The sequence below is a fragment of the Melozone crissalis genome, unplaced genomic scaffold, assembly GCF_028551555.1.
Source record: "Melozone crissalis strain CALT ecotype California unplaced genomic scaffold, PUWL_Pcris_2 ptg000086l_1, whole genome shotgun sequence".
Classification (NCBI taxonomy): domain Eukaryota; kingdom Metazoa; phylum Chordata; class Aves; order Passeriformes; family Passerellidae; genus Melozone; species Melozone crissalis.
The window spans coordinates 1,706,635-1,726,096 of record NW_026535863.1 but is presented as its reverse complement, the minus strand read 5'-3'; the positions used below and the strand labels follow the sequence as shown (position 1 = coordinate 1,726,096).

At 55.3% G+C, this 19,462-nt stretch overlaps 1 protein-coding gene across 5 annotated transcripts in view; it reads left to right on the top strand.

The window, feature by feature from the left end:
• Positions 1-19,462, top strand: part of KIF21B (kinesin family member 21B) — a 51,532-nt gene that overhangs the window by 14,676 nt on the left and 17,394 nt on the right. For all 5 annotated transcript variants that reach the window (XR_008484001.1, XM_054290810.1, XM_054290808.1 and 2 more), the window contains exons 3-24: positions 971-1,153; positions 4,023-4,172; positions 5,137-5,271; positions 5,601-5,768; positions 6,210-6,325; positions 6,870-7,065; positions 9,265-9,454; positions 9,563-9,626; positions 10,890-11,114; positions 11,430-11,511; positions 11,959-12,076; positions 13,025-13,216; positions 13,783-13,982; positions 14,119-14,226; positions 14,698-14,766; positions 15,529-15,758; positions 16,587-16,734; positions 16,832-17,026; positions 18,215-18,316; positions 18,422-18,587; positions 18,959-19,019; positions 19,298-19,355. Coding sequence is in view for 4 of the 5 variants with exons in the window: in XM_054290810.1 (XP_054146785.1) it covers positions 971-1,153; positions 4,023-4,172; positions 5,137-5,271; positions 5,601-5,768; positions 6,210-6,325; positions 6,870-7,065; positions 9,265-9,454; positions 9,563-9,626; positions 10,890-11,114; positions 11,430-11,511; positions 11,959-12,076; positions 13,025-13,216; positions 13,783-13,982; positions 14,119-14,226; positions 14,698-14,766; positions 15,529-15,758; positions 16,587-16,734; positions 16,832-17,026; positions 18,215-18,316; positions 18,422-18,587; positions 18,959-19,019; positions 19,298-19,355 (3,156 nt within the window). In the remaining variant the exon portion in view is untranslated. The remainder of the gene's footprint in view (positions 1-970; positions 1,154-4,022; positions 4,173-5,136; positions 5,272-5,600; positions 5,769-6,209; positions 6,326-6,869; positions 7,066-9,264; positions 9,455-9,562; positions 9,627-10,889; positions 11,115-11,429; positions 11,512-11,958; positions 12,077-13,024; positions 13,217-13,782; positions 13,983-14,118; positions 14,227-14,697; positions 14,767-15,528; positions 15,759-16,586; positions 16,735-16,831; positions 17,027-18,214; positions 18,317-18,421; positions 18,588-18,958; positions 19,020-19,297; positions 19,356-19,462) is intronic.

Here is a 19,462-nt window from a genome sequence, read left to right as displayed (position 1 = left end):
GATGGAGCTTCCCCCATAACAGGGGCTGCTCATCGGGTTTTCCTCTGGCAGAGAAGCTTTGAGGTGATGGTGAAGGAAAGGAGTTGGTTCTGAGGGAGGGTTTGGATGCAGAGCTTTATTCTGGCCCACAGGCCTCTGAATGCAGCAGCAGCTCCAACAGAACTCCCTGGGCCCGTGGTTGCTGCTCCTTTAACCCCGGGGAGAGGGCAGGGAAGGGGCAGGGAGCCACCAAGCAGGGACAGGAGGGGAGGGACAAAGGGACAAAGGACACCTGGATGGCCCAATGCCCCCCTGGGGTACAGGGCATCCTTTGAATCTGCTACTCGAGGCCCTTCTGGAATTGCAGGACTGACAGACAGTGCTGGGAGGGGAAAGGAGAGGTGACTGACACACCTGGGAGGGAATGATCAGGGGAGGGACCCGGGGTTCTGAGATAAACCCTGAAATCACAACACAACAGTGGAGGATCTCACCCAGGTGAGGATCTCACCCAGGAACCTGCAGTCCTTGGGTGACCCAGCCCTGTGCACTGGGATGTGGGTGCAAGAGTGATACTGAATGGTGGCAGCAGTGAGGACACATGAGCAGGGGTGTCCCTCCAGCCCAGGCTGAGAGGGGCTGCAGAGTTAGGATATGGATGGAGTCAGCTCTGGAACAGCAGGGCTTTCCTGCTTGTTCAGCCTCTGCAAGTGCCATGGAAATTGGGAAAAGTGAAGTTACTTAGGTAATTGTGGTTGATGAGACAGAACTTATATTTGTACCCTGTAAGGAGGTGAGATCCTGGGTGTGGAGAGAACAGAGCTGTCCCTGGTTGGGTGAGAGCTGGGGGCAGGGGTGGCAGGGCTGGGAGTGTGGGAGCTGATGTGTCACTGGGGGTCACGGTGCCATTTGGGGAGCCTGAAGTAGCAGAGGGAGAATATGGGATGTATTGGGCAGAGCTGAGCCAGCTGCTCTCCTTGTCTCTGCACAGACTGGAGCAGGGAAGACGTACACCATGGGCACTGGCTTTGACATGAGCATCTCCGAGGAGGAGCAGGGCATCATCCCCCGGGCCATCAGCCACCTCTTCAGCGGCATCGAGGAGCGGCGGCGCGCGGCGCAGAGCCAGGGCCTGGCAGCGCCCGAGTTCAAAGTCAGCGCCCAGTTCCTGGAGGTGAGAGGCTAATGGCAGTCTGAGGGGCACCATGGCCCTGCCCTGCCCTTGCTGCTCTGCCTTGGGGGCAGGGGTGGCCTTGGGTGGGAGGAGGGGGTGGCAGGGCTGGGAGTGTAGGGCTGATGTGTCACTGGGGGTCGCAGTGGCTCAGCACACAGTTCCTGGAGGTGAGAGGGTAATGGGAGTCTGGGGGACACCATGGCCCTGCCCTGCCCTTGCTCCTGTGCCTTGGGCTCCTCCAGATCTCCTGGCAGAGCTGGACCGGTGACAAGCACGGGCATGTGTGCTGGTGCAGTGGGGACTCGAAGCGCCTACACAGCTACAAACTGAGTGGAGGGAGCTCCCACCATGGGGAGGGGTATTATGGCTTGGTCCCCTGGGGATCCTGGGACTCTGGGCTGTCTTACCCCTGTTTGAGGTCAAGGATAGCCCTTTCTTCTCCTTCTGTTTCACTCTGGACCAGAGCTCTCAGTGAAACAGGAGAAGTGCCACTCTTGGGTGGGGAGGGAGTTTTGGGGAAGGACTGGGCTATTTTCCATGTCCTTTGTAGCATCTCTGACCTTGAGAATTCATCCTCTCCTGCCTCTGCCCAGGCTTCTGCTGTTCAAAACCTCTTCCATTAACTGCTTCATTCCCTGGAGAAGTTTGTCCTGGGAAGCACGTGGACCTTGTGTGTTGGCAGTGTTTTTCGTGGGGGTTGCTCCTGGGCTGAAAAATTGAAGAGGTGCAAGTGGGATCTCTTTTAAAGCCCCAGTGAGAAAGCACAGGGTGGTGCTGAGCAAAGCTGAGCCCCAAGCAAGCTGGTTGAGGTTTTGAGGAGATGGGCAGGGAGGGGCCCTGTGCTGTGATTTTGCCTCCTGGTGGCTTTGTTGGCCATCACATCTGGGTGTCTTCAGATGCTGGTGGCTTGGAGAGGGCCCAGAGTCACTTCCTTCCACTTATGTCTCCATCTGCAGAGCCCCTGTGGTGCTCTTGTGTCCTCCCATTCCCATCACTTGGCCCATCCAAGCTCCTGGTTTCTGCCCAGGGGCTTCTCTTGAGGGATCCTTTGTGCTGGGGTGGAAATGGGGACAGTTGCCTGCCTGTCCTGAGGTCCTGCATGGCTAAAGCAGCACATGGCCACGTCAGGCACTGCTCACCAGCTCTGCTGTTCTGGCAGGGGTGCAGAACTTGTTCTGGCTGATCCCTGTCTTGTGACTTTGCTGCTGGGAACAGGTTCTGGGAGCAGGTTTAGACCCTTGAGGAACCTGGTGGCACCAGGGGCAGCAGGGATGGATTACTGTGATCCCTTGTGCTGGCCAGGAACCCGCAATCCTTGGGTGACCCAGCCCTGTGCACTGAGATGTGGGTGCAAGAGTGACACTGAGTGGTGGCAGCAGGGGACACATGGGCAGGAGTGTCCCTAAACCCCAGGCTGAGAGGGGCTGCAGAGTGAGGATATGGATGGAATCAGCTCTGGGTTTCCTGCTTGTTCAGCACCCCCTTATCCCCTGTACACCTGACAGAGATGCCTTGAGCTGTGGTGAGGGTGGGGATTCACTGGCTCCTGTGGCCAGGTGAGCCAGGAGGGTCAGGGGGATGTGGAGCTCCTGGGTGTCTGCTCAGTGGAGCTGCCTGTGTGCACCAGAACTGGACAGGTTTGGGCAGCAGAGACCAACCCAAAGCTCAGAGCTTTGCATGGCAAGCTCTGGAGCACCAGTCTGATGAGGAGGGGTTGAGGGGATTGAGGGGCTCAGACTGAAGAAGAGGAGGCTCAGGGGGATCTTTCTCTCTACGGCTTCCTGACAGGAGGGTGGGGATGGATGGGGGTTGAGCTCTGCTCCCAGGGACAAGGAACAGGAGGAGAGGAAACAGCCTCAAGTTGTGCCAGTTGAGGTTTAGGTTGGATATTAGGAAAAATTACTTCCCTGAAGTTGTGGTGTGGCATTGGCACAGGCTGCCCTGGGCAGAGGTGGAGTCACCATCCCTGGGAGGGGTCAGAAGATGTGTGGGGACATGGGTTAGTAGTGAACATGGGCAGTGCCAGGGTAAATGGTTGGACTTGATGATCTTGGAGGGTTTCTCCAGTATGAAGGGTTCCATGATTCTGTGCTTGTGCCTTCTCTGGTACACATGTGTGATGGTGTTCACAGGGGTCTGAGGATGAGGGAAGAGACGAGGATCTGACTCCATGTTTCAGAAGGCTTGATTTATTATTTTATGATATATATTACATTAAAACTGTACTAAAAGAATAGAAGAAAGAATTTAATCAGAAGGCTAGCTAAGAATAGAATAAGAAAGAATGATAACAAAGGCTTGTGTCTTGGACAGAGAGTCTGAGCCAGCTCACTGTGATTGGCCATTAGTTACAAATATCTAACATGGGCCAATCACAGATCCACCTGTTGCATTCCACAGCAGCAGATAATCAATGTTTACATTTTGTTCCTGAGGCTTCTCAGCTTCTCAGGAGGAAATATCCTAAAGAAAGGATTTTTCATAAAGGATGTCTGCGACACACATGCACCAGAGTCACCATCCCTGGAGGTGTTCAGAAGATGAGTGGGTGTGGCATTTGAGGACATGGTTTAGTGGTGAGCATGGCAGAGCTGAGGTAAATGGTTGGACTTGATGATCTGGGAGGGCTTCTCCAGTCTGAAGGGTTCCAGAATTCTGTGCTTGTACCTCCTGTGCACACACCCCAGCTCCCCTGCTCAGCCTTGCAGGCAGTGTGAGCCCACACGGCTACAGGAGAGTGGCAACAGGGTGCCACGGCAGCTCCTGCCAGTCCTGCAGTGCCAGGGCTGCTCCTGCCACTCCTGCAGTGCCAGGCTGGAGCGGCCTCGTGCTTGCCCTGCTCACCCACACCCACTGCTGCCCTGCCCAGCTGTACAACGAGGAGATCCTGGACCTGTTTGACAGCACCCGCGACCCCGACTCGCGCCACCGCAAATCCAACATCAAAATCCACGAGGATGCCAGCGGGAGCATCTACACCACAGGGGTCACCTCACGCCTCATCAGCTCCCAGGATGAGGTGGGTGCAGCGTGGGGCAGGCACAGAGCAGGGGTGGCAGCTGGGTGCCACTGGCCAGGGATGGGCTGTGTGGGGACAGCTTGGTGGGGGGATGTCAGAACTCAGTGCATCCCTCTGGGTGTCCAGAGTTCCTGAGGACCCTGCCAGGGGGACTTGGAAACCCTGGCACACAGCCCAGAGCACCTGGGGATTGGATTATGACCCCTGGTGCAAATTACCAGCTTTGTATGAGGACCTGAAAGTCACAGAAGTTTAAATAATGTAATAATAAAATTATCACCAGGTGAAAGGGTCGATTTTGGGATTTTTAGAATGAGGGGTTTGGGGACAAGATGGAGGGACTTGGGTGTGTCCAGCCCTTCTCCTTCTCCTCCTTCTCCTTCTCCTTCTCCTTCTCCTTCTCCTTCTCCTTCTCCTTCTCCTTCTTCCCCTTCCCCTTCCCCTCCTTCTCCTTCTCCTTCTTCCTCTTCTTCCTCTTCTTCTTCACCTCTATTTTCTGCAGTGATGTTGGCACTTTGGGATTAGTTTAGAGTGGAAGTGCACTGTCTAACATAGGTGATGGGTATTGGGAATTAAGTGTAAATATGTTATACGTAGTTTGTAGTATAAAAAGACAACACTGCCCTGAGGGCAGTCAGAGTGCCTGTGGCTGCCCTGCTGAGCGGACCTTGGCTGAGCAGGAGAAAAATTTTATAGATAAGAATTAATAAACAACTTTAAGAACGAAAACTGAAGAACTCCAGCTCGTTCTTTGGACACGCAGGCTGAAACAGAGACTTTTCACAAATCTCAGAGCTGCAATTAACAGCAAAACTCCCGAGAGGGGGAGATCTCTCCCAGGGTGGGAGTGCAGTGCTGGAGGTGTTCTGGAAAAGGTCAGTGTGTCCACTGAACTGTACAGGGTCTGTCCTGACTCCCTAGAATGGTGCTTTAAGGTTTCCTTCCCTGCCTGGTGTCGTTGCAGCTGATCCAGTGCCTAAAGCAAGGAGCCCTTTCCCGCACCACGGCCAGCACCCAGATGAACGTGCAGAGCTCCAGATCCCATGCCATCTTCACTATTTACCTGTGCCAGACGAGAGTGTGTGCCCGCCCAGAGCTGGTGAGATGTGCTCCTGCCTCATGGCCAGGGTGTTCTTGGGTTCCATACCCAGCTGATGCATGGAGTTCCCTTGGGAAGGGGAGAGGGTTTGAAGTCTAGCAAAGAGAAGCAGGGATTTTTCTTTCCAGTCATAGCCTGCATTAGGATTTAATGGGAGCTGAGGGTGAGCTGATCCTGGGCAGGATGGCTCAGAGCAAGCTGCTCTTGGGATGCTGTCCCCATCTTTGGGGGGCTGGATATGGAGGGTGAACGCTCAGACTCTGGCTGATGTCTCAGTGAAGGCCAGGGAGCCTCTGGGGTGCTGACCCCTGGTGTGTCCCTGGCTGCAGGTGAATGAGGAGGTGAGCAGCCTTCTGGATGGATCCCAACCTGCTGCTGAGTACGAGACCTTGACAGCCAAGTTTCACTTTGTGGACCTGGCTGGCTCGGAGAGGCTGAAGCGGACGGGTGCCACGGGCGAGAGAGCCAAGGAGGGCATCTCCATCAACTGTGGGCTGGTAGGGCTGCACTGCTGGGCAGGGGGGCTGCCAGGGCAAAGCCTGACAGGAGAAACCTCTAACACTGCTGGGTGTTGCCTGGAGCTGCCCTGGGCTGTTGGGGTACTGCTGTCGTGGCTGGGGTTTGGGCTGTCTCACAGTGCCAATGGTGGGAGCACAGCTCTGCTGCCAAAGGAGACTCGTGCTGTGGGCAGGGGTGCAGCTGGGCACAGGGGTGCAGCTCCCAAAAGGGTGAGATCTGCTAATCAGAGCTAAAAAACCCCCTCTGGGGCTTGGTGCTTCTTCTCAGTGCAGCATGGAGAGAGGCACAGCCCAGGCTAAGGACAGCCCCACGCCTGCCCCTTGTGCAACCCAAACCTGTGCCACAGTACATGCCCAAAGCCTGATGTGCTGTATCCTCAGCCAGGGCTGAATCTGGGGGGCTTCCCTTTGTGTTGGTAGCTGGCCTTGGGGAATGTCATCAGTGCCCTTGGAGACCAGAGCAAGAAGGTCGTGCACGTGCCCTACCGCGACTCCAAGCTCACCCGCCTGCTGCAGGATTCCCTCGGGGGCAACAGGTAAGGGGGTCCCAGGTGGGGGCTGAGCTTGGGCTGAGGGCTGCAGGGGCTATCCCCCTGCCCATGGGGCTGAGGGGGCTCTGGAGCTATGGAGGAGTTGTCTCAGGACAGGGAGAGATGCCTTCTTCCAGGCACAGCATGACTTTGCAGATGTAAAGGCATCATCAGCCTCAGGTGCAATTAGCAGCTTTGGCAGAATCAGCTGATGCAAAGCTCTCCTGAGCCCTGACAGATCTGGGACTTGGCAAGTGTTGGTGCCCAGAATGGGATTGAATTCCCTGCCTCTTCTCCAAAGAGGGAGGCATTGAGGAAAGGCTGCTTTTGCCCAGTGCTGTGTGATGTGCTTGAGGGGTCTTGTGGGTGCTCTGGCTGCTCTGGCTCTGAGAGGAATGAACCCAGTTCAAACCCAGAGGGGCCCAGGATGGGCTCCCATCCAGGATGGGTGTCTGGGGGGCATGTGGTGTGTGCTGAGCCCTGAGTTTGCACCTGCTGCATTGCTGAGCTGTGCAGGGACTGTCTTTCACCCTGCCCTTGCATCCCCAAGCCAAACCATCATGATTGCCTGCGTGAGCCCCTCTGACCGGGATTTCATGGAGACCCTGAACACGCTCAAGTACGCCAACCGCGCTCGCAACATCAAGAACAAGGTGGTGGTGAACCAGGACAAGACGAGCCAGCAGATCAGCGCCCTGCGCGCCGAGATCGCCCGGCTGCAGATGGAGCTCATGGAGTACAAGGCAGTGAGTGGGGCCAGGTCCTGCTGTCCCCAGCAAGGGAAGCCCTGCAGCCAGCTGTTCACTGCCCCCAGTAGGATGGGGTGTCCCTGCTGAGAGCAGGTTTGCCCCCAAGCAGGCTGCATGGGCCGGATAGCTCAGTCCTCTGTGGGACAGACTGCCCAAAACCCAAGCAGCTCTCAGTCACTGGCAGCATTTAGCAAGCATAAGGAACATCAACTCTTTAGTGATTATCAGCTCTTTTGAGTTCAGCTCTTTTGCTTGCTAAGGTGCTGCAGGCCGGCTGGCAGATGCAGAGAGAGAGAAGGCTGCTCTGGAGTTCCACAGCAATGTCTTTATTGTGGGTCTGTGAAGGGTTCCAGCCAGGGCTCTTCTGACCAGCATGAGCTAAAACAGCCCATTATATAGGGTATAGGGGTATCCAGAATTGTCCAATAGCAGAGGTCAAGGAGAAGCGACCTATGGGATTATAGAGAGATAAGCTGGGGTCTGAAAGGCAGAAGACAAGGGCTTGCCATGACTTGGCATTTCCTATCTTTAGGCCTATGCTCTCCACAGGGCCCTGTGACCGTGTTCACAGGGGTCTTAGGATGAGGGAAGAGATGAGGATTTGACTCCAAGTTTCAGAAGGCTTGATTTATTATTTTATGATAAATATTATATAAAAACTATCCTAAAAGAGTAGAAGAAAGGATTTGATCAAAAGGCTAGCTAAGAATAGAAAAAGAAAGAATGATAACAAAAGCTCGTGGCTCGGGCTCTCTGTCTGAGCCAGCTCACTGTGATTAGCCATTAATTAGAAACAACCACATGAGACTAATCACAGATTTACTTGTTTCATTCTATAACCATTGTTTACATTTTGTTATTGAGGCTTCTCAGCTTCTCAAGAGGAAAAATCCTAAAAAAATGATTTTTCATAAAAGATGTATGTGACAGGGCCCTAGCAAGCCCATGACCTGCTACAATGGGGGAGAGAATTGGAAGAGTAACAGTGAGAAAACTCCTTGGTTTAGATGCAATTTAAGAAGTAAAGCAAACCAAGGAACTCATTCCCCGTGTCCCATCACAGGGAGGTGTTCAGCCATGCCCAGCCCAGCAGAGCTCTGTCAAGTGTAACAGTGACTTGGGGCAACACTCCAGGCATCCCCTGTTTCTTCTTCCCTCCCCCAGCTTTATATGCTGAGCATGACATCCTGTGGTTTGGGATATCCCTGTGGTGAGTGGGGAACAGCTGTCCTGGCTGTGTCCCCCCAGCTCCTTGTGCACCCCTGGCCCAATGCTGGTGGGTCAGAATGAGGGGCAGAACAGCTCCTGGCTCAGCAGGAGCCAAATCATCCCTGTGGGATCAGTGCTGTTCTCAGCACAGATCCCAAACACAGCACCACACAAAAGCTGCTGTGAGGAAAATGAACTCCACCAAAGGCAAACCCAGCTGATGGAGCAGCCCTGGTGAGGGGGCAGAGACAGGTGCAGAAAGGCCCCTCCTTGTGTTTGAGTTGGGGCAGGTTTAGTAGGACAGACCCATCCCCTGCCCCCTAGGAGAAACTGCAAGGAGGAGTCAGGAGGCTCAAGAAACAGGAGCTCAGCTCAGGACCTTGGCCATGTTTTGGGGGTGTAAGGCAGGGAGAAGCCCCAACGCCTCTCTCACCCTTGGCATGTTCAGCTCAGACTCTCCTGGTCCCTGCTCTCTGTGTGGGGCTGCCCCCAGGGGTGCAGTGGTGGGTCTGTGTGCCCCAGGTGGGTCTGTGTGTCCCAGGTGTGTCTCTGTGTGTCCCAGGTGAGTCTCTGTGTGTCCCAGGTGGGTCTGGGTGCCCCAGGTGGGTCTGTGTGTCCCAGGTGTGTCTCTGCGTGTCCCAGGTGGGTCTGTGTGTCCCAGGTGGGTCTGGGTGCCCCAGGTGGGTCTGTGGGTCCCAGGTGTGTCTGTGTGTCCCAGGTGGGTCTGGGTGCCCCAGGTGGGTCTGTGGGTCCCAGGTGTGTCTGTGTGTCCCAGGTGGGTCTGGGTGCCCCAGGTGGGTCTGTGGGTCCCAGGTGTGTCTGTGTGTCCCAGGTGGGTCTCCATGCCCCAGGTGTGTCTAGGTGCCCCAGGTAGGTCTGTGTGTCCCAGCTGGGCCTGTGTGTCCCAGGTGTGTCTCTGTGTGCCCCAAGTGGGTCTCCGTGCCCCAGCCTGCCCTGCCCTCAGGGGCTGCCCTCCTGTGCCCCCAGGGCAAGCGTGTGATCGGGGAGGATGGCACGGAGGGCTACAGCGACCTGTTCCGGGAGAACGCCATGCTGCAGAAGGAGAACAGCGCGCTGCGCATGCGCGTCAAGGCCATGCAGGAGGCCATCGACGCCATCAACAGCAGGGTCACCTACCTCATGAGCCAGGAGGCCAACATGATGCTGGCCAAAGCAGGTGGGGCTGGGCTGCTGCGTGGCATGGGGGGCCAGCCCAGGGAGCAGCTGGGCCAGGGGCTGGGGGACAGCAGGGTGTGCCTCTCTCAGCGGTGTCTCTGCGCTGCAGGTGACGGGAACGAAGCCATCGGCACCCTGATCCAGAACTACATCCGGGAGATTGAGGAGCTGAGGTGAGCAGGCACACTGCTGGGGGGTCTGGGCTCCTGGGGCCAGGGGCTGGGGATGGGGGGCTCACACAGCTCAGTGCTGTGTGATTTCCACTGCTGCTATGCAGGGTTGAAGGAGGCCCAGCCTTGGTGGCAGGCAGTGCTTTGGCTATTGTTGTCTTTGGTATGGGCATTGATGGTGAGGCAGAGTAGAAATTTTCCAGGGTAGAAATCTATTTTGATTTAGGTGGAAGGTACATCTTTAAGTATGTAGCTTGTTGTGTAGTCTGGCTGCAAAAAGCCTAGGCTCAGAGAAACTGCTTCAGTGAAAGACAGAGATAAGAGGGGGGCAGACAGAGAGTGATAGAGAGAGACAGAGACTGCTGTGCGAGCAAGTCAACTTGACTTAAGAATTCTTTCTGATAAAGAGGAACTACCAGCAAATGTACGCAAAATTTGTAAAAATTAATATATATAAACCTATTGTGAAATTGTATGCATATTTATCTGAGAGAGAGATAAAAAAGGACCTGAAGCTCCCAGAGGTATACATGTCATTTTAGGGGAACAATTTCCACATGCGTCCAGTGCTGTAATAAACATCCCGGCTTTACAACTTTCACAAAAGTTGTAGAGTTTTTATTATCTCCACAAAACAATGGAGGGAGAAGTTCTATTTGAAGTGCCTGGGGTCTTTCAGGGACTGCTGCCTCCCAAAGGTGGGTCCATGCCAGTCTCCTGCTTGATCCTGATACCCTGTCTGCCACCATTATGGCTTTCTGACCCATCATGAGGTGGAATGGCTTAGTAGTGACTCTGTCCCTAGCTCACACCATCTGAGCACATCATGTTCAGTGTGTAGAAGACACTGCGGAGACCCTAGAGCCCCTTCCACTGCCTAAAGGAGGCTATAAGTTAGAGGGAGAGAGCTGGATTTTTTTTTTTTTTAATTTGGACAGATAGTGATAGCACAAGAGAAAATAGCTTTAAACTAAAAGTGGAGAGATTTGAATTAGAAGTTAGGAAGAAATTCTTCCCTGTGAGGTGGTGAGGCAGTGGCACAGTTTGCCCAAAGCAGCAGTGGTTATTCCATATCTGCAAGTCTAGGGAGCTTGGAGCAACCTGGTCGAGTAGAAGGCACCCCTGCCCCTTCCATAGCAGCAATGTGGAACGAGATGAGGTTTAAGGTCCCTTCCAGCCCAAACCACTCTGCGATTCTAAACCCAGCCAAGACCCCCTGTAGGGCCAGTGGGATGGCCCCTGTTGGACTCTGCTTCCACTCCCCAGGACGAAGCTGCTGGAGAGCGAGTCCATGAACGAGTCCCTGCGGCGCAGCCTCTCACGGGTCTCTGCTCGAGGCCCGTTCCCCGTGGGCTCCTCACCGGGCCCGGGCCTGGCTGGGATCTGCAGCCCCGCGGCCACCCTGGACACCGAGGCCTCCGACGTGCTCCGGAGGGCCAAGCAGGACCTGGAGCGCCTCAAGAAGAAAGAGCGGCGGCAGCAGAGGAAGAGGTGAGGGGAGGTGTTCGCAAGGAGAAGGTGTTGGCAAGGGGGAGGCTCAGTCTGTCCCTGTGGGGCTGAGTCTCCTGTTTCCCCCAGCCCTGCTACAGCCAGAGCCTGCACCCTTCCCTTCCCTTCCCTTCCCTTCCCTTCCCTTCCCTTCCCTTCCCTTCCCTTCCCTCGGTCCTTGGTCTCCTGTTCCCCATCTCATAATTCCAGAGGCTGTTTTACCCCAAGAGTCCAAAAACAGGAGGGAGGGTGGCCCAGCAGAAGCTGTTTCTGCCTCTCTCATGCTGGGACTCACCAGCCCCCCTCTGTTCCCCCCAGCCCAGAGAAGGAGGCGTTTAAGAAGAGGCAGAAACTGCAGCAGGACAATGGGGAAGAGACGGATGAGAACGAGGTGGAAGAGGTGAGTGGGCATTGTGTTCATGGTGTGGGGGTGTCTGGGTGGTGGAGCACTGAAGGTGCCATCCGTGGGACAGGGACCAAGCTCAGGCTGGAAGAGTCACTCTGCTGAGGGCTCAATGCTGGAGCAGGGCAGAAGCTGGGTACTCCCCTGTCAGTCTGGATGTAGAACGAGGAGTCCATGTTTTTGGGAGCTTGGATTTAATCAGCATAGATGAAGAAGGGTCAGCTAGGAAGGGATATATGGGTGAAATTGCTGTTCCTCTCAACAGGATGTGCTGGGGGTCCAGAAATGGTGCTGCAGCCCCTGGGCATGCTGTGTGGGAGGCTGAGTCCCACCTGGGGGGCTGTGGCCCATGGCTGTAGGGTGGGCTCAGGTTTAAAGGAGGGAGAAGCTGTGGGGAGAAGGACAGACCATCCTGCTGGCTGAGATTAGGCACTCATCTCTTAGGAAGAGGAAGAACAGGATGAGAGTGGCTGTGAGGAAGAGGATGGGCGCGAGGATGAAGATGAGGACTCGGCCAGTGAAGAGAGCCTGGTGGACTCAGACTCGGATGCAGAGGAGAAGGGTAAAGTGGAGATCTGTGTGCAGCCATGGGCATGGAGGGGCACTTGCTGGCATCTCTGGCAGTGAGCTCTGGTCTGGGAGAGGCAGAGCTCACCATGCCCCAGCCATGCCTGCTCTGTGGGATTTGGAGAGCCCCAGGGCTGCTGCAGTGCTCTGTGGGTGCTGCTACTCCCCAGCAGTGGGGGTTCCCATCAGCTCCTCTGCCCTTTCCATGTGCTGTGTGTCTTGGTTTGGAAAGACAGGATTCTGCTAAGGAAGGCAGGAGCCTTCCCTGAAATGGAGAATGTAAACCCTCCCCACCCCTCTGAATTGCTACAAATTTTATATTAAGGGGCTCTCAGGCAAAAAATATGGGAGCAGGAAATAACAGTTCTTTAATAGGGAAGGAAAGAAAAAGGATAAAATAAACAATGCAGTACACTAGAACAACCCTGACAGAGTCAGAACCCAACCTGACACCCTGTGGGTCAGCCTGTTGGCAGCAGTCCCATTGGAATTGTGGCTCAGCCCTCCTGCAGTGTCAGGGGTGGCTCTGCAGGAGCAGGGATCCTGTAGAAAGGTGCAGTCTCTGCCTCTGAAGATGCAGTGGAAGAAGAGGCAGCTGCTGTTCCTGTGGGCAATCCAGTGGAGAAGCTGTGCTGGTGTTCCAGAATCTCCAGATTATATCCGGGTAGGAATGCTTGGCTCCTCCCTCTGGGCTCCCATCTCCCAATGGGATGCTGTAGTTCTTATCAGCCATGCAGGGACATTCAATAGCTGTTATCAGCAGATGTCCCCTCCAGAGGGAGGAGTGATTGTGATCACTCAGAGAGAGAGATAAAGCAAACTGTCTACTGACAAAAGATAATCTGCCATACAGATGGTAATAGAAAACATCTTGCCTTGCAATTTTCAACACTGTGACTCAGTGGGGCCATGCAAGTGATCTGACTTTCTCCTCTGCCTCCAGCTGTGAATTTCCAGGCTGACCTGGCAGATCTGACCTGTGAGATTGAGATCAAGCAGAAGCTGATTGATGAGCTGGAGAACAGCCAGCGGCGGCTGCAGACCCTCAAGCACCAGTATGAGGAGAAGCTGATCCTGCTGCAGAACAAGATTCGGGACACGCAGCTGGAGCGGGACCGGGTCCTGCAGAACCTCAGTGAGAGCTGCCTCACCCTTGGGATCCCATTCCAGACCCCAGTTCCAGCTCAAACCCAGCTAACTCTAAGTCAAAGCATCCAGCCCTTGCTCTGGTAGAGCTTTGCCATCCCCCTGCCTCTCCTTGAATCCCTGGCACCCCCAAGACTCTGCTTGTCTTGCCATGGGAGCAGCATCAGTGAGCTGCACAGCTCTGCACCCTGCTGGTGCTGCAGGAGGGTGGCAAAGCCTCTTCCAGCCTTGAGCACCACTTCATGAGCTGAGGGGACTCCTGGGGAAACTGAGGGGCAAAAGAGCCAGTGGTGTGGCTGATCTCCAGACTTAAACAGGGCAGGGTCACCCCTGTGTGTGGCTGTGTGTCCCAGTCTGCAGCTCTGCTCAGCCCAGCCCTGTATCTCCACTCTGTGCTGAGCTCTTCCAGTGGGTATTCCCAGACAGACCCCACTTCCTGGTGGGTGAGGGGGCTCAGATGGGACAGGGAGGGATGCAGTGCATGGTGCCTCCAGGCAGGTCTGTGGGTACAGGAAGATCCTGGGGTGCATTGTGAGCTCTGTCCCCACCCACCAGGCACCATGGAGTGCTACACCGAGGAGAAAGCCAACAAGATCAAGGCAGACTATGAGAAGCGGCTGAAGGAGATGAACAGGGACCTGCAGAAGCTGCAGGCAGCCCAGAAGGAGCACGCTCGCCTGCTCAAGAACCAGAGCCGCTACGAGCGGGAGCTGCGCAAGCTGCAGGCAGAGGTGGCCGAGATGAAGAAGGCAAAGGTACCTGGATGTGCCGGGGCGGGGAGGGATCCTGGCCGAGCCTGGAGCAGCGTTTTGCACTCTGGTGGCAGCGCAGAGCGCTGTGTGCTGGGCGTGGGGTGCCCCGGGGCGGTGGCACAGCGGCCCCTCCTTGCAGGTGGCGCTGATGAAGCAGATGCGGGAGGAGCAGCAGCGGCGCCGCCTGGCCGAGACCAAGAGGAACCGGGAGATCGCGCAGCTCAAGAAGGAGCAGCGCCGGCAGGAGGTCAGAGCTCAGCTTACCATGTGCAGGAGGCATGGAGAGGGGATGCTTCAGAAGCAGGGGGAAGGACCACAAGGATCCCCAACTCCCTGCTCTGGGTTATCAGCATTTTTGGAGGTGTCTTGGGCTGCCAAAAGCCTCTGCACTCTGCCTCAAGATTGTGACTGGTCTGGCTGGGGAGGGGGTGTTTGTCCTGCTCTGGCACTCCAGGTGCTCACAGATAGCTTGGTGAAGCCTCACTGGAGGTCCTAGCAGAGCACAGCTGGATGAATGGCTCCCAAAGCATTCCCACTGCTCCTGTTGGAGTTATGGGAGATACTGTGGGAGGGGGGAACGTGCAGCCAGAGCCAGCTCAAAGCTGGGAGCCTGCTGGTTGTTAAAATCAGGAGTGAGACTGTGCCAAAGGGAGCATTGGAACTGCAACCACATCTGGGCTGGACCTCAGAGGTGTCTTTTTCTTTCTCACTACTGCAGTTCCAGATCAGGGCTCTGGAATCTCAGAAGCGACAGCAGGAAATTGTGCTGCGGAGGAAAACCCAGGAGGTGAGGAAAGGGGGTTTCCTCCACATAGCCCCCAGCATCCATGGGGGTCTGGGCCCCAGTGCTTGGCTCAGAGAAATCCCATCTTTCAGACAGGGCTGGCTTTGGGAATGGGGTCCCCAAAAGGCAGGGAGGGGTTTTATGGCTCAGGAACCGGGTGGGAAATGGATGTAGGCAGCAGCAGAGTTCCCCATCCCCAGCAGCAGAGCCTGATAGCAGGGGTGGGCTGTGAGGGAGGAGAGGGAGCCCCATGAGGCACAAATGTCCCTGGGCTTTGCTGCTTTGCTTCTCTCAGACCTGTGGGGCCTGGGGATGATACCAATGGGTTTAGGCTGGGTGAGGCTGCCCAGCTGACACCATTTGCTGTTCCTTTGATGGAATCCCCCCTAAGCTGTGTGTTCCCTGGTAGCAGCAGGCAGGCAAGGAGACTCCAGATGCCTTCTGGGGGTGCTGATTAGATGAGGGTTTATTGGGGATCCCACCCCTGGGAGCAGCAGGGTTTCTGAGGGAGAAGGGGGGAAAGGGGGAAAGAGGAGAGAGAGGGAGAGCCTAGGAGGAAAAGGGCCAAGAGAGAGCCTGGTCTCCCTCACACAGGTTAATAGCAGGCACGGAATAAGCCTTGGGTCAATGGGGTTACAAATCCATGACACTTCAGGGGAGGATCACAGGCTTGGAATAAACTGCTCATTTTCAAGGGTTGACACAGAGCATACATTGAACTAAAATGCAACACCACAGACCCCCTCTCTGTCCTCCCTGGGGCAGGTGTCAGCGCTGCGCCGTCTGGCCAAGCCCATGTCCGACAGGGTGGCGGGCAGGACGGGCCCCAAGCCGCCCATGCTGGACTCAGGGGCCGAGGTCTCGGCCAGCACCACCTCCTCCGAGCCCGAGAGCGGCGCTCGCTCCGTCTCCAGCATCGTGCGCCAGTGGAACAGGAAAATCAACAACTTCCTGGGAGACTCCTCGGCCTCCATTAACGGGGCTCGGCCTGCCAGGTCAGGGGAGGGGCTGGGTGGTCGAGGGTGAGACATCCCAGGGATCCCATGCCTGGCTTTTGATAGGTGGTGGAGATTGAGGGATGGCTTAGTGTCCACTTGAGCCATATTAAATCACTGATCCTGTGATAAGCTGTGCTGGCAGTGTGACTGTCACCTGGGCTTGAGGTCAAAGCTGGCCCTCAATGAGGATTAAATGTGGCGCAAACCCTGCTGGACTCATCTCTTGTCCTGCTTTGCTAAGAGGAAAAGTTGGGTGATATATGGTCTCCTCGAGCTAGGTCTCATAAGCTCTTGGAGATCTGTATCACACCCAAGATAGCTCAGCTACCTTAGAAGGTATAAAATCAGCAGGATGGCTTCTGTGGTAGTGTTGGAAACAAAAGTTTTAATAGAGGCAAAATAACAAAACTCTTTACAGAAAAGGACCGAGCCAGGTGCAAGAGGTTCTTGCTCCTGGTAAAACATCCCACAAAAGCTATTAGTTTCTTTGTTATTTTTTTTTTTAGTAAATTGCTTAGGCGGGACTTTTTGGCTCCTTTCCAATTGGGTATCCTTAAGTTTGAGGGGAAGTCCCCCAAGTCCTATGAGATGTCTTTTTACCTATTCAAAGGAAGAAACTTCTGGGCTTTTTTCCTTTTTAAAGAGACAAAGGACAGTTTTGTCACTCCTTCAACAGAGAGCACATTCCTACAGTTGGGCAATGCAGAAACAGCACAGATCCATCCTCTGTTTCTGGCCAGCCAGATCCCAGATCCTGGGGCAAGCCTGGCTCTCCAGCACGGTGTGGCCATCTGCCCAAATGCCTCTTCTTCCCTCTGGCTGTAGGAAGAAGTTCCCCAAGAAGGGGTCGAGCCAGACCTTCAGCAAAGCTGCCCGCCTCAAGTGGCAGTCGCTGGAGCGGCGCATCTTCGACATTGTCATGCAGAGAATGACCATTGTCAACCTCGAGGCAGACATGGAGAGGCTCATCAAGGTGGCTGTGGCACTGGGGACACAGAGGGCTGGCTGGTGGCTGCAGGACAGGGAGGTGGCCATGTGGACAGTGCTAATTCCCTTCCCTTTTCCCCCAGAAACGTGAGGAGCTGTCGCTGCTGCAGGAGGCGTTGCTGGGCAAGCGGGCAAAGCTGCAGGCAGAGAGCCCCAAGGAGCAGAAGGGTCTGCAAGAGCTGAATGAGGAGATTGAGGTGCTGGGGGCCAACATTGACTACATCAACGACAGCATTTCAGACTGCCAGGCCACCATCATGCAGATTGAGGAGACCAAGGTGGGCGCAAGGACTGGGTCTGGCTGGCAGGGAGGAAATGAGAGCATCCCTCTGTGGAAAGAGCATCCTTGGGCACAGCCAGCTGGGGCTGGGCTCTGCTCAGAGGACCCAGAGTCCTGTGAGCTGTCACTCTTGGTGGGGCTTCACCCACACAGTCACTTCTCATTAGGTGATTAATTACAGAGAGGAGTTCTGGCAGATCCTTGCATGTCCATGGACATGCTTGTGTCCTGCTGCCCTGGAATTGTAGAGAGACTGCAGCCCCCATTTGCCCACGGGGCTGGTGGTCACTTGTACCCATGGTTGTTGCTTCATGCACTGGAAACATCCCAGGAGGACTGACTGGCTTTTTTCTAGCAGAAACCATCTAGGTTTTGTGTCCAGTTGTGATACTGGGCATGCCACTGGGCAGCTCCCAACTCCCCTCAATGCCTGCAGCCTGAAATGGAGGCTGTGTGCTGCCCCTGGCTTGTCCCCAGCTGTCACCTTGATTGCAGGGGAGAAGGGCTGCTGTTAATTCACACCAGGCTTTGGGTTGTGGATTTGGGTGAGCCTGGTGCCTGTTCATGTTCTAGTTTTGTGCTGGAACCAGAATTTCCTTAGCAGTGTATAAACCCTTCAGCACTGGACAGTCCCATGACTGGATCTGCCCAGTTGTGAAGGTGTTCACAGGGGTCTTAGGATGAGGGAAGAGACGTAGATCTGACTCCATGTAACAGAAGGCTTGATTTATTATTTTATGATATATATTACATTAAAACTATACTAAAGAATAGAAGGAAAAGTTTCATCTCAGAAGGCTAGCTAAGAATAGAAAAAGAAAGAATGATAACAAAGGCAGCTGCCTCAGACTCTCTGTCCAAGCCAACTCTGCTGTGATTGGCTATTAATTACAAACAAGCACATTAGACCAATCACAGATGCACCTGTTGCATTCCACAGCAGCAGATAACCATTGTTTACATTTTGTTCCTGAGGCCTCTCAACTTCTCAGGAAGAAAAAATCCCAAGAAAAGGATTTTCATAAAAAGATGTCTGTGACACACAGAAGCCACTGGGCAGACTGGGGAGGGTGAGGGTTGGACTGGGCAGTGCTTGCAGGGTGATGGAAGTGCTGTGCTTGCCATGGAGGCCCATCCAGCAGCAAAGCTACCCTGTTGATCCAGCCCTTGTCCCTGTGTGTTTCAGGAGGAGCTGGACTCCACGGACACCTCGGTGGTGATCAGCTCCTGCTCCCTGGCCGAAGCCCGGCTGCTGCTGGACAACTTCCTGAAAGCCTCCATCGACAAGGTGTGGGGCTGGCAGGGCTGTGCATGTGTGACAGGGCTTTTTCCTGGGTGCCAGGGTGGGGACCTGGTGCCAGGACCTTGCTGAGTGCCAGCATTGCCTGTGCAGGGGCTGCAGGTGGCCCAGAAGGAGGCGCAGATCCGGCTGCTGGAGGGGCGCCTGCGGCAGACAGACGTGGCCAACTCCTCTCAGAACCACGCCCTGCTGGATGCCCTGAGGGAGAAGGCTGAGTCCCACCCCGAGCTGCAGGCACTGATCCACAACGTCCAGCAAGGTGGGGCCTGAGGCAGGGGCAGCTTCAGGCCAGGTGTGCTGCTGTGGGCTGGGTGCTCACCTGGACTGGGCCTGCAGGAAGCACCTGGAGGTGGCTGGGACCCTGCCCAAGGACCCTGTTGGCTGGGATTGTGTGCCCTGGCCATGGACAACAAGGACAAGGACAGGGTTATCCCTCATGCCCTTCTGGCCATGGATAACAGGGACAAGGACTGGGTCACTCCCCATGGCCATGGATAACAGGGACAAGGACTGGGTTATCCTTCATGCCCTCCTGGGCTGCCCCCTCTGCTGCAGGGTTTGGAGGAGGGGCTGGTGACAGTGGGGTCCCCTCTGGGTCCCCCCTGCTGATGCACTGTCTCCCTCTCACAGAGAATGGCTACACCAGCACAGATGAGGAAGTTTCAGAGTTCAGCCTGGCCTCAGATGGGAGGTGAGCACCCAGCCTGGCACTGCCTGATGCCATTCATGGACCTTGTAGAGGGGCATGGATGAACAAAGCCCCACCTGAGCTTTTCTGTTGTGCCCAGCCCTTGGAGGGAGGAGCAGGATGTCTCTTGGACACGAGCAGGGAGTGAAGGCTTGGTCATTCCTTGGAGAAAGGGAGCTGGGGGGCAGAGGGTGACCCAAGGAGTCTGGTGGAGCAGTGGCACCAGCTTTCTGAAGAGAGTTTGGCACTGAAGATCCATCTTTGCTCCTTTCTCCTTGCAGCATCTCCCAGTCTTTTACCATGAAGGGCTCAGCAAGCCAGGATGACTTCAAGTTCAAGGTTAGTTGGCCTTTTTGTGTGGACTGGTCACAGAACCTGGGAGGAGGGATGTTCAGTGATGCTTCAGGCCTCTGCTCTGCAGCCTGAACCTTGGTGAGCCAGGCTTG